The sequence below is a fragment of the Platalea leucorodia genome (genome assembly GCF_965183815.1).
Source record: "Platalea leucorodia genome assembly, chromosome: 8".
NCBI lineage: Eukaryota > Metazoa > Chordata > Aves > Pelecaniformes > Threskiornithidae > Platalea > Platalea leucorodia.
In genome coordinates, this window is record NC_138830.1 from 7,730,353 (window position 1) to 7,743,946 (window position 13,594).

General features: G+C 38.1%; 1 protein-coding gene across 2 annotated transcripts in view; it reads left to right on the plus strand.

Moving 5' to 3' along the window:
- The window catches only part of KPNA4 (karyopherin subunit alpha 4), a 28,456-nt gene extending 15,088 nt beyond the window's left edge, over window positions 1-13,368 (plus strand). The window contains exons 8-17 of one of the 2 annotated variants that reach the window (XM_082319677.1): window positions 1,504-1,590; window positions 2,710-2,879; window positions 2,974-3,018; window positions 4,391-4,522; window positions 4,750-4,878; window positions 6,529-6,633; window positions 8,280-8,351; window positions 9,073-9,235; window positions 10,386-10,480; window positions 11,598-13,359. In XM_082319677.1, coding sequence (XP_082175803.1) covers window positions 1,504-1,590; window positions 2,710-2,879; window positions 2,974-3,018; window positions 4,391-4,522; window positions 4,750-4,878; window positions 6,529-6,633; window positions 8,280-8,351; window positions 9,073-9,235; window positions 10,386-10,480; window positions 11,598-11,696 — 1,097 coding nt within the window. In that variant the 3' untranslated portion in view covers window positions 11,697-13,359. Of the gene's footprint in view, window positions 1-1,503; window positions 1,591-2,709; window positions 2,880-2,973; window positions 3,019-4,390; window positions 4,523-4,749; window positions 4,879-6,528; window positions 6,634-8,279; window positions 8,352-9,072; window positions 9,236-10,385; window positions 10,481-11,597 lie in introns of both variants that reach the window. The other variant, XM_082319678.1, reaches the window with a different exon arrangement.
- Window positions 13,369-13,594: the final 226 nt, after the last annotated feature.

The following is a 13,594-nucleotide window of genomic DNA, read 5'->3' on the forward strand; positions in this document are numbered from 1 at the left end:
GGATGTTTTTTCTCTTTGCATGCAGGCATTGTAAAATACATTTATTTAGTAGGAAATAAGAAATCTGTTGTGATTTGTTATTTCTCTAGCAAAAAATCTTTTACATTGAGAAAGAGTCTAACTAAAAATACCAGCCTCTCTTGAAATATATGATCTAAAGTAAATGAGTTTTCTTACAGACTAAACTATCACTATAGCAAATCATGTAAGCAAGCACCTTAGTGCTGGGGGTAAAAAAACAAGGATCGGTTATCTACATGTGATGTGTGAAGAATGTGTTTGAAACAGTGGTTTAGCTTTACTTCTAAATATTGGCAGCATTTTCCTGTCCGGCACCAACATAGGGTAGAAAAGCAGCTGCCTTGATAACAGTTGCGGAGTTTTGTGTGTTGCCTTTTGAATCCCTTTCTTACTGCTCAGTCAGGTGGATCTTTCTTTTTTTTTTTTTTTGGCACATAGCAGGAGCATTTGAAACAATCTCTTCTGCAGCAATCAGTTAGGTTATTCCAGTATGTTAGATAATGGGTGCCAAATTGAGTAGAGTCAAAACTTAGTGATGTAAAAGGAGACTTCACGTTGAGGAATGCATCTGTATTAGCTTTCAGGAGACCAAGATGACTAGGTTCGTAGAAACAGCTGCTGTTGCTGTACATGTTCCTAAATAATGGTTATCAAAAGATACTGAATGCAGAGCTGGAAATATTAGGGGAAAGTACACCGTGGCTTGGCGCTTAGTAGCGCATCTCTATCGGCCGCAGGGGTTCTTTTGGTGCCGTTTACCTTGCGCGTCTACTTGCGTATGCTCGATCAACCAGGTGTCCTCTTGGTAGAGCCCCAGGTGAAGTTGTGCACTGAAGCGTTGCCTGGAGCTCCACACCGGCAACGTGTACAGAAGATCCCTCAGTAGTTAGCTTTCTCTGCGTGTGGTAGGACCAGCAACTGACACGTACTTCACTACTAGTAAAGATGTGATGGGGGATATAGGGTACTGTAAATCAGTAAGACTGAAACAAATGAAACCCGTGTGGTTCCCTCTTGCTATGTTACCAGTCAGTAAGGTAGATGTGTACCTACTGACTCTTAAGTTGGTCAATTTGAATGGGTGAGGTTGGTCTTAAACAGTTACTGCTTTGTTGGTTCTGATAGATAACTTAGCACGGAATTTCTAAATTCAATAAGTATAACTAAATTTGGAGTCCTGACAAGCTTCGGTAAACTTGTGAGACTTACAAACAAATTAAATGTCAGGGGTTTTTAAGAGTTGTTTTCATAGTATTCTGAAGTGCAGGCTCTATAAGAAAGTGCAATGAAGGAAGAATTGTTACAGCGTGTTTTATTTTCAGTGTCATCTGGGAAGTTAGTAAAGTTTTGACCAATACTTAACTAGGAGAAAAATTTTTCATGTAGTACTGAAATTTTATTTAAGAGCTAATTATGTGAACTATTTTGTCTTTTGAGATGTATTTTGTAACAATTGCCTGGGGTTTTGTTTGTATCTTTCAGATGCCGTGCCACTTTTTCTGAGACTGCTGCATTCACCTCATCAAAATGTTTGTGAGCAAGCTGTGTGGGCTTTAGGAAATATCATAGGTTTGTGTTACTCCTGCCACTAAAAACTTCTAAGTTCCCTGTGGTATTGAATGAACAAACTAGGTGGGATTTTATGTGTTAGAACTTGGAGTTGTTCAACTATGAGACAAAAGGCAGCTGTTAGGCTGGCAATTACCCTGTTGTTAACTTATTCCTGTTTTCTCTGTTGTGTATCGATGGTGTGCACCCAAAAACCACACGCCTACACACGTTTCTTTTCAGGTACAGGAAAAGGAATTACTGGCAAACAGATGTGCAGATTGTTAAAATAAAGTGTTTTGCATTGAGTTCTTAAATTTTGCCTGAGCTTACATACATTGTGTTGAGTTCTAGATAAGTTGTGATCTCTCGATCTTTCATTTGATTTTTCCTGTTGTTGTGCAAGCATTAGCTTTGTGGTTTACAGCCCTGACTGTGCTTGTAGTGCTTGAGGACGAATATTGGTTCTGACATACTGACATTTCTACAATCTGATATTTTAGAAATGCCTAGTCCTTCTTAGGAAGCAAACCAGCAAAATCCACAGTATTGTAACTGCCTGACGCCGTTAGCGATATGTGCGCAGTACAAGGCAGATGCTGCTTTCGAGGCAACAGTAGTGATACCGGGGCAGTGGCGAAGCGTGTTTATCTCTGATATGAAGATGACAATACCTGTTTTCAGGCAATTTTGAACTATTTTGGGGATGTTTTAGCATTGATTATAAACATTGTGAAGGGATCTTCAGGAATACGTTGGGCTATCGGCTATTCTCGGTGGTTTGGCATTGCCTACCGCCCCTTTTCCTTTGCCCGCCACCACCCGAGCCTGTACATCTGCTATAAATTACGGAACACTTTTCTGTGAAGAATGTAGCTGTTTTTAATGAGTAGTTCAAAATGAAGTAATTAGGCAGGCAGCACAGGTCCTATTAAAGCTTTCTATAAGTGTCTTTATGATAGATGTATCTATATAGATATGTGTATCTCTCTATATATTTATATGCACCTTTCCAAGGCCCATATTCTTTAACTTTGTACGCATTTTAAATAACTAAAGTTTCAAGTGTGCAGAAATCAGACTTTTTGTGAATGGCATGGGATGATCTTTGTCTTCGTCATTCTTTGATGTCTCACACAGGTGATGGACCCCAGTGTAGAGATTACGTTATTAGTCTTGGAGTAGTGAAACCACTGCTGTCCTTCATCAGCCCATCTATTCCCATAACTTTCTTAAGAAATGTTACTTGGGTCATGGTCAACTTGTGCCGTCACAAAGATCCTCCTCCACCGATGGAAACCATTCAGGAGGTGACCGAATTACTCGCTGTTCTGTGTAACTAAACTGCAGTTGAGTATCTGTCTGCCTTAAAAATAACTGTCAGATGCTTCTTTTCCTCCTTAGATCCTTCCAGCGCTCTGTGTTTTAATTCACCACACAGATGTAAATGTAAGTAACACCACATAGAGCCAGTTTTGTGTTCTGGTATAGTTTTTTAGCTGAAGTGTAAAGCTTGTAACAGTTAACTTTTTTCTTTAAAAAAAAAAAAAATCTGTGATGTTCTCTTTCATTATGGCAAACTTATTTTGGTGCTTATTTAACTGCTTATTTTTAAGTACCAGTTATGATTTTTGTCTGGTATTTCTCTGTATCTTTGCAAGTGCTTATTTGCATGTACTTTCCCTACGCTTAAAAATAAAATGCAGTTTCAGTTGTATTTCTGTGAACGTTCATGTACAGATAAATACAGGACTTTTTGACTAGCACTTAAGTTTCAGGTTGAAATGAAAATCAGTGTAAATGAAAGAAAAATTAGTGTCTGCTGCATATGTAAAATGTAAAATGTTAGCTTTAGATGTAACTTCTGAGGTGTTAAATATGAACATTAGGTTATTTTAATAGTGAAGTAAATGAGAGAGACTTTACTGAAATTATGAAGTAGGTCAGCTTTTTGCCTAAACATAAGTCAGAATTGTTTAATTCTTTGCTTCCTAGTGAAGTTGTAGCTCAGTTGTCCAAGTCAATAGCAACAGTGCTTTACCAAAATATGTTTAAATATATTAACTGAAGTCTGCATAGTAATTATACTATTTAATTTCTTGTATATTAAGTAGGTGAAATTAAACTTATTTGAATTTCTTGAAATGGCTGTGTTTGTAAATCGGTCAAGAGTTGTCAGCTGAAACAATGCTCACTCACTTTTTTGTGAGCTGTTACTTGAAGTGTTTGGATTTACTGCTATGTAAGTTGGCTTTTCTGTGTGTGAATACACATGTGTGCACGCACAGAAGAAACTCAGTCTAAGTGCTGCTGCACCAGATGTTAAAAAAATTGATAGCTTTTCTTAAATTTTGTGATGGAATGCCAAGAAAAAAAACAGCTTGATGCCATATGATGTATAGTTCATTGGTTTGAGAGTGCCAAGTGCCCATAGTTTAATATTTGCTATGGCTTTATCTTCCTTCCAGGGGTGAGTCTTTCCTGTCTCACATTGTCTACCAGTACTTCATGAAAAGAGCAGATATAATTGAATTGCTGTTATTATATCCTTCAGAATTTAAGCTGTAGTTAGCAGTTTAGCTGTTGCTTAGCTGGTTTTTTAATCTCTCTATTCTTTGGAGCTAGAACAGGTTGAGCAGCAGTTGTATTTTGGACTTCTGTAGAGTGGAACGTATTAAGTTTGTAAAACAAAGTGGGGTTTTGCTGTGTTGCATCAATTATGGCCTCACAATGAGAACTGTTTTACATTTTAATTTATATTATTTTTGCTAAGACTTGTGATATTTCTGTACTATTTACAAATAAATGTTTTTACTGTTAGATATTGGTAGATACAGTCTGGGCGCTCTCATATCTAACGGATGCTGGCAATGAACAGATCCAGATGGTGATAGACTCTGGAATAGTCCCTCATTTGGTTCCTCTTCTCAGTCATCAAGAAGTTAAAGTGCAAGTAAGTTTGGATAACTTCGAGGAAGTGTTGCTCAAAAAGTAATTCTAGAGAAAATAGCTGATTTCTTTCATAGTTCATGTTGAAGTTTAAAGAGTACTTTTTCCTGTGTGGTACAGCATTTGCATAAAACCTTTGCTTTTTTAACTGTTAGTGTTTGAAAGTATGTGCTCAACTAGAAAAATCTTTGATTAAAAGAACTCTCTTTAAAGAAAGTGTTTTGTTTTCAGACTGCTGCACTGAGAGCTGTAGGAAACATTGTCACTGGTACCGATGAACAGACACAGGTAGTTCTGAATTGTGAAGCTCTTTCACATTTTCCAGCACTTCTGACACATCCCAAAGAAAAAATTAATAAGGTAAGTAACTGCAGAGATTGCAACCGATTGGTAACTTTTTTATATTTGGCTTAGCTCTTTTGGATTCCACATAACGTAGTGTGGTAGAGATATGAGTAAATGGCTGCTTACACCAGTTTATGGCAAGAGCAGGCAGGGTGCTGAAATTTTTCTTGAGGTTAACATCTGTGGAAAAATCTCTTAAGGAGCTTCAAACTTGTACTTGACAAGAATGTTGTTTCCTGATTCTTCTAATTTGAATTTTTATGAAATTAAAGCTTTATCTTATAATTCTGGCTGTTGACTTAAAAGTTAGAGGTCTTGATATGTAAAATGTCACTTTAATTAAACTGACTCTCTCGGAAGTGATGAAATAGAGATAATTGGATGTCTCTTTGAATGCAGTGTGTGTGATAAATGGAATTTAAACCAAGGCAAAGTGGGGGTGGGGGTGGGGAGCGTGTGTGTGCGTGTGCATGTGTAGAAAGGCTTTACATGGGGGCACTGATAATGCAGTGCTGATTCCGGAGTGCATCTGAGGCATGTTGTTAAGTTCTAGGGTGCCGCTTTACAGCATTGCCAATGATTAAAGCCCAAACCAAGCCCACCAAGACAAGCCTAGGCATCCTGAATCTCTAACAGGTTCATTAATGACAGTGATCCTGTGATCTGATCTGAGAGACTCAGTTGAATGAAATGTGAGAATTTCTGAATCTCATGTTGAGAGAAATATTTGTCTAAAAAGTTGCCATGCCAGTTAAATTGAGAGGAGAAGGGAATTGGGAAGGAGCGATGGAGGGTTTCTAGGAAGGGAGAAATTTCTCAGCTGTAAGATTAAAGAAAGTTGATACTCTGAATATACGTAAAATTTTATGGGAAACTGTGTTCGTTATTTCTTGACTAAAGTATAGATTCCCACTTAAAAAGGGAGGTGGGGGGCTCTCAGTCCCTGTTTAACATAAGAATCCAGATACAGTCTTTGGCTTGGTTCAGAATTTCAACTGTTCAGGACTGGGAGGGCCTGCTGGGGAAAGATCTCTTCTTACACACTTCCCTAGGCATCTGCTGTTGGTCCTTGCTGGAAGGAGAGAGTCCTGGGCTTATGGACAGAATGATCATAAAGGGTCCTATACCTTTACGGTATTCTTGAAAACCAAGCATTTAAGTAATAGCTGTTGCATTTTCTTGATGATTGACACTAGGAAGAGAAACATTATGAAGCAGATAAAGAACACATTGTCTTCTACCACTCATGTCTGGAAAGCATGTTGGAGCTCATCTGACCATCAGCTGAAAACTGCTGTAGCATTCATTCTCAGTAATAGAATCAATTATGAGTGCTCATTTGTAGCCTTGTGACTTTATTTGTCTCCAAATAATTTTTCCTTTTGATCTGTGGATCTGGAGTATTCAGTTGTAACTTGGTAACAGTGAAAGACTGAGGAGCCTTGTGGAGTCTTCTAAGGCGAGACTGTCCGCTTTGTTACCTGTATGTCTAGTCTACTTACTAGGAATTCAGCTGTGTACAATCAAACTGATACAGTACTTGATTGTATTTAAGATTGACTGGTGTATGAATTGCAGATCTAAAAATGTGAATGTATAAAATCTTGCTGGAGTGGAAATAAAATAGAAGACTGAATTAATTTCTCACATCCTTTTATTTTGCAGGAAGCAGTGTGGTTCCTATCTAACATCACTGCAGGAAATCAGCAGCAAGTTCAGGCAGTAATAGATGCAAACCTTGTTCCAATGATAATACATCTTCTAGATAAGGTTAGATAACAAGAAGGATTTAACAAGTTTGTTTCCTTAATTGGGGAAAGTGACATTGGATTCCTTGTGTCATGTTTTACATCATACTGTAAACGTGAGGGGGCAGGGGTGAACTGTGTCCTTGAGCATTTTTTCGTGCGTTGCAAGATAAAATACATTACTGTTGATATTCTTTTGTGAAGTGCTGTGAGATGATGAGTGCCAAATGCGTTGGAGAAAGGAAGCTCCTTCTCAAGTCCTTCTAAATCTCATTTAAATTCTTTTTCTCACTTTGTAAACAATGGGGGTAGAATTCTTTACTCTCGTGTAGCCTGAAGAGGTCTGGATGGGAACAGCATTGAGTTAGTTCCCAGCATTTTGCCAAAGCTTAAGGACTTCATCTTTTTTTCCCCGCATTATCTAGAAACATAAGGAAGTGTTCAATGGTGGCATTTATTAACCTGTTCGTGGTACTGCATTTATCTAGTCTGAGAGTAATCCAAGTAATGATCCTGTGACGCTAGATTGTGGACTGGGGTTGTCCCATCTATTTTTTCTCAGATGAGTAAAACCACATCAACAAAAAATAGGTGGCCACAGAAAATAATCGTAGCTTTTCAGAGTTTTTTCCCCATGGAAAAGCAACGTGCTGTATGGATGTATGCTTCTTTTCAGTAATAGATGAAACTTGAGATGAATGCTTTTATTACCTTTTTTTATTAAATAGTAAATTCAAGTAGTTGCTCACAAACGCTTCTGAATGCTTTTCTCATGCTTTTTCACAAAGTCTCTCATTGCTTGTTGACTACTAGAGAGTGAATGCTAAGGGGTCATCACTTGGGACTTCAGATACCTGTATTCCTTTTCAGTTGTTGGGCGTTAGTGTCTCTTAAAACATGAGTTTCCAAACCACGTTGTGCTCCCAAGGATCTGCCTTGTGAGAAGGAGGAGTAGCTAAAAACATGTTTTTAAACAGGAACAGTATAACATTTCTATCTTTCAAACATTTCCTACTTTTTGCTTTATTCATTATTTGATTTTTTTTTTCTTTCCTGAAGTGTGAAAGGAAGCCAGAAATAGGAACTTTACGATGTGTTCAGCCATGACCAAGATGCAATATCTTGCTTCAGTGTAGAGGCTGGGGTTGACACTGAAGAAATACTTGTCTTTTCCCCTAAGGAACACATAGCTGTTCACAAATAGTGCTGTTAACTGCCAATTCATTGATCACTGAGAAAAGAGTTGGAGACCTTTCTCTTTAAATTTAGTAAGCAGACTTAAGTTGACTGACTTCAGAGGCAGACACAGTTATAGTATGTACAGTGGTTTATCAAAATGGACACTTAACTGCTTATCTCTGACTGTAATATATGACAGCTGTTGATAAGGAATGCAAGAGAGTAGAGTACTACAATTTTATTTACTTTCATGCAAACAGATTTCCCTTCCTCTGGAAGATCGATGTAAAAACATGGTTGCAGGGAAGGGGTGAACACTCTGTGAGTAGTCTCAAACATCTACAGGATTTGTTAGTTACTTTCCCTACTTACTGAAAACTGATATGGCGATACTGTGCAGAATGGACTGTAACAAATACATGCTTTTACAAGAATACTACATAACATAAAAACTGGAATGATTATTTCTATTTATGGTTGTATTTTTAGGGTGACTTTGGTACTCAGAAGGAAGCTGCTTGGGCAATAAGCAACTTAACGATCAGCGGAAGAAAAGACCAAGTGAGTCAAACCTTAAGAAAAGGTCCATTACCTTTCTCGGGTGCATTTGAGAGAGTACCTCAGCTGATTGGTTTAGATGTCTTCTGTGCCAGGTTTATGAATGTCTGGATTCCTCCCCTGTTCAGTAACTCTTCCCTTTTCCACAAGGGATTTAAGAGTGAACTTCAGTTGTCGTTTCTGGAACGACCTGAGGTCAAGAGTATCAATGGGGATTTGGGTAGAGGCTCTCCTGTTAGGATGGCCTAGTAGCTACGGATGACTGCATTCAGGCTCTGATGAGATTCTTGGTCATTCGACATCTCTATCTTGCTACTTTTTTCTTCCTCTATGAATAAGAGTGTGGTAATTATAATGATAGTAGCCACTGAGTAGAAATATACTAGTTTCTTGTAAGCGCAGAATATTAAATTTGTGGCAGGGTTGGGGTGGTGGTGTCATTCTTCAAAGATGAGGTTGAAACTCCTTGTCTAATACTGAAAAACTCACAGTATCTGCTACTTGTGTGTTCTAGACTTGAAATGTATTTGTAACACAATTCACAAATGTTCCCTTTTTGTGCTCTAAAACAAGAATTTCTGAAAGGGACTGCTGCAGAATACTCTTACCTTGTTGGGTAACTTTGAGTACTTTGACTTCATTAAACTTGTTTGCGTGTGTGCTTGCGGTGCATTGTTTGCTTCTGTCACACCCCTGATACAACTATTTGCTTTTTTCCCCTTAGGTGGCTTACTTAATTCAACAAAATGTAATTCCTCCCTTTTGCAATTTGCTGACAGTAAAAGATGCGCAAGTTGTGCAAGTGGTTCTGGATGGACTAAGTAATATATTAAAAATGGCTGAAGATGAAGCGGAAACCATAGCCAATCTTATAGAAGAGTGTGGAGGTACGATGTTTCATGTTTTGATACTGTTGTTCTTCAGAAATTGGTGGTTCGGCTTCCTACCACTTGTATATGCTGTCGGCTTCACTGTGTGTTGGCAGAGATGTTGTAAAGCAAACCTTTTTTAAAAGTGACCTTTTCATGCCTATCAGGTGAATATACTTAGCTCTTCCTACCCGATTGTGTTCATGATCAAGTAAAGTGTGGAGGACCTGGATAATGGCAATAAAGCTTATTAGGTGCTCATTTTCTAACAGTCTGGTGTACTTGACAAATTAGTTTCTGTTAAGGTAGAAATGATGTGCTTACCTTAATCATGCACAAGTCATGTCCAGGGGAGTTTGGGGGGAAAAAATCCACATACAACAGTTGCAGAAATATGATAGCTTTAATTTCCTAATGGCTTTCGGACTTTTTCTATATTGGTTGCTATTTAAGTTGACTGAAACTCTTCAAGGATGAAAGAACAGTGATACTAAATTTGGGCACAGGTAAAAATCTGTGTAGGTTTTCGTTAACATGGTGTTGAATAGTCTTTAACATACAGAATCTTGAGAGAGGGGGAAAGCTTCATTGATTGGTGACGGTGGGGGAGGGAGAAAAGAGGTGTTCGTGGCTAAAGCTCTGCGTGTCAGAACTTCAAAAATATTTATATGTATGCTCTACTCATGTCTGCCAATAACTTGGGCTGTACTGGAGCTACTTGCTATATAATCGAGCTACAGGTCAGTCACTGATAGCATGTGTCGCACCGCAGTATGTGGCTTTGGGATGTCACAGCTTGGGGCTGCTACACCAGGTGCTGAAAAGATGTTTTTGTGAGAAGGGAGTAGGTCCTAGTGCTTGGCCCTCGCCGTATTTCCACAGATCAGCTTAACCACTCATAGCAAGAAGAGAAGGGAAGCACTGTCATTGCTGGAATTGACCTTTTATACAGTTTTTTTTTGTTGTTGCGGTATGTATTCCTCAGTCTCTCCAAGAAGCTTTTATGCTTTAAGCATGTCAAATGAGTTTAACAGCATCTTGTTCATAGTCACTCTATTCCTAGATTTGTTTTTAATTACTTTGTATGATGAGGCCTGAAGAAGAGGGAGGTTGTTTTGCCTGAACTGAGTATTTTAACTCTATTACATTTCTTGTGAATTTATTGTAGGCCTGGAGAAAATTGAACAGCTACAAAATCATGAAAATGAAGACATCTACAAACTGGCTTATGAGATCATTGATCAGTTCTTCTCTTCAGATGATGTAAGTGTGTAATAGCTCTGTAATCTGCTTTTGTAATTGTTTGTTTATAAATATGGTTCAAGACAAAGGCAAGAGCTCTAAAGCCTGCTCTGTAACATTTGTTTGGTTTTTCAGTGAAGAATGAGCCCTTATTTGAACCTGTTGCATATCTTGCCATTTTTCATGATGAATTATCTAAAGATCTGATGCCTAATTTAAGCCTCATCTGTAGGGATTAAAACACTAGGCTTTGAATAGTTCTATTAACTGTCAGCTTCTGACTAAGCTCGACACTTCACATTTGATAAACTCCCTGCTGACTTGAGTACTGAATCTGAGATTCTGCTTCTTAAGAAGCAAACTATTTTGCATATTTTAGTGATTTCAGAGGGAGGATGTGCTGATCAAGAATGTTGTTTTCAGTTTAAACATGTAACGTAAATCAAAGGAAGGTTTTAGATTTGTATGCACTTTAAATCGTAATTGCATATAAAGGACATGCAATCGTGTCAGTCTCTGTCACGAAGTGAGAGGGTTTTCTACCTGTTTGAAGAACTTTTGGGAGCAGATTACTGCAAAAATGGTAGAGCTCAGTTGCATTCATGCCCTACAGTCTGCACTGGAAGTTTATTTTGTGCTAGAGTTTCACTTTTACATGAGTAATAAGACATAAGTCTCGTTAAGCAACTCAAATTTTGCATATACAGAAGGACTTGGAATTTAATGTAGTGTCAATTTGGTAAGCTGTGTATTACCTATTTAAATTGGAACTGCAGTTTCGGCTTAATCCTTACTTGATGTAATGGTACTGGTCTTCTCTTAAGAACTGTGACAGTTTATAGGCTGGCAATAAGGATGATGCATGACTGACAGAATGCTTTCCAGGAGTGAAAACTGCATAAACAAGAGAGGCTATTGGGGTGCCACGTAGCCTACCTACTAAATACAAGCTAAAACATTTCAGCCTCAATAACTCTGTCATTATAGCGTTCCTACTAAATCGGGGGAGAAGAATGGCAAGACTTGATGCAAGGAAGTGTAGATTAGGTGAAGTGGATGCTCTTTAGGATTGTCTGGCTCCTTTTTAGTGAGGCTTTTGTCTTTCTCTCCTACTCACGATGTTCTCGTTCTGTTACAGATTGATGAAGACCCTAGCCTTGTTCCAGAAGCCATACAAGGCGGAACATTTGGTTTCAATTCATCTGCCAATGTACCAGCAGAAGGGTTCCAGTTTTAGAGTGGTATTTTGGAAGTTAGGTACAATGCAGCACTGAATAAAAAAAAGGTTTGATCCATCAATCTTGGCTCATGGGATCCGCTGCTGCATTAAATCGGGAAAGAAAATGTGAAGATTTCATTTGGAATCACAGAAAAGCCCAAATGAAGTCAAGATGGCGAGTGGGTGCGAGTGAGAATGAGTGGCAAAATGTAATGAAAAACTTCACACTGAATGCTTATTTAGATTGTTCAAAGAAAAAGGGCTACAGGTCAAAGATCTTCAGTGCCTGAGAAGGAACAATGACTTACTAGAGCAATTGGGGGGAAATGCAGTACTATCATCATCAAGCCTTGTAAGCATAAGAGAATAGGATGCCCATATAAGTCCAAGGAGAATGAGCCCAGGCCTTGCTATGAAGCACCGTGTGAATGGACAACATTGAATGAGTGTCTGGACTCGATGCTGTGGAGCCAGGCTCGTGTTTCCAATACGGGGCTCTTCAGTCCTGAAGCAGGCTCCTAGTCCTGGAGTGGCGTGTGTACGAGAGTATGGTTGTGATGCTGTATGTGAACGCATGCAAGCTTGATTCGCCTTCAGGGGGCTGATAACAAACCTAGTAAATCATCAAAATGAGTTCATAAGTGTTAACTTACACTGGACACAAAAACAAAGACCGGTTTAGCAGCAGACTCTGGTTTACTCCTGCAGCCTGTGTTTCTTTTTTGGTTGGTTTTTTTTTTTTCCCCTCTTATTTTTCTTTTAGTTATTTTTAATTTCTTTCCTGTATGGCTTATTAGTTGTTTGTAAAGTCAGAATTTCAGGAAGGCTTCCCTGTGCATTTGCACCAGATGAATGTTTGATGTTATGAAAAGCTTTCCATATCATCAAAACTAATTTGTAGATTTTTGCATGAAAAAAAATCATACATTTCCCTTCAAATAGACTGTGTTGCAGTACACAAGTTGCCATAATAGTAGAGAGCAGTAAAATGTGGTAATAAAATCTCATCCTTTTCATTTTCAAAGATAACATGAAGACCTTTGCATGTGGTAATCTACAGCATAGTTCATTTTTAGATTTCGTTGAGTCCTGTAACCAAATGTTTCTGTTGTGGTAGAATACCGTGCTGTGTTTCAATGTTACTTGTTTTCAAACTTTGTTTTCTATGAAAATGATATGGAAACTTCTAAAAATGAAATTTGGTGCATATGTACTGCCGAATAAAGACCGAAAAAGAGGTGTGAATAGATGTACAAATCAAGTCATGGTTTGAACACCTTTAATATGCCTAATCCAATTGTTTTAGACTCTTTTTATCTTAGATGTAGGCAGCCATGAACAATCTATTTTGAGCCACTTTAGAGAGAAAACTTTGTATTTTTAAAACTTGCACAAAAAGGATGCAAGTGTTTTTATAATTGGAGTAATACCTCAGTTTTGAGGTTCTGCACACTAAATTAAAGGTGACGTTACAAATTTGTACAAAATGAACTCTTTATAAGGTGGCTCATTGTAGGAAATGCTGTGCCTTCCCCTTTGAGCACAAGTGTTGCATGAACAACAGTTTGCTATAATAAAACATACCAGATTAGCCACCATTAGCATCTATATCTACCTTGTGTTTTAAAATCAACTGGTAATTCTGAAACACTGTAGAATGGATAAAGATTATTTTGTGATCATAACTCTTTGTTGGACTAGAGTATTTTTGCAGCATTCCTTGTCATCAGAAACATGGTTAAAGTTTAAAACTAGAAGCAGCGGAAACTAGCTTGTGAAATTTATCCAAGTAGAGTGCAGGCTAGGCTGTCTTGGGGAAATAAACATTAAAACTTGCAACAGTGTTGTATGTGGTGTGTCTCTGTATATGCTCTCCAGTTTCCATCAAAACGGGAAGAAGATCATTTGAAGAAAGT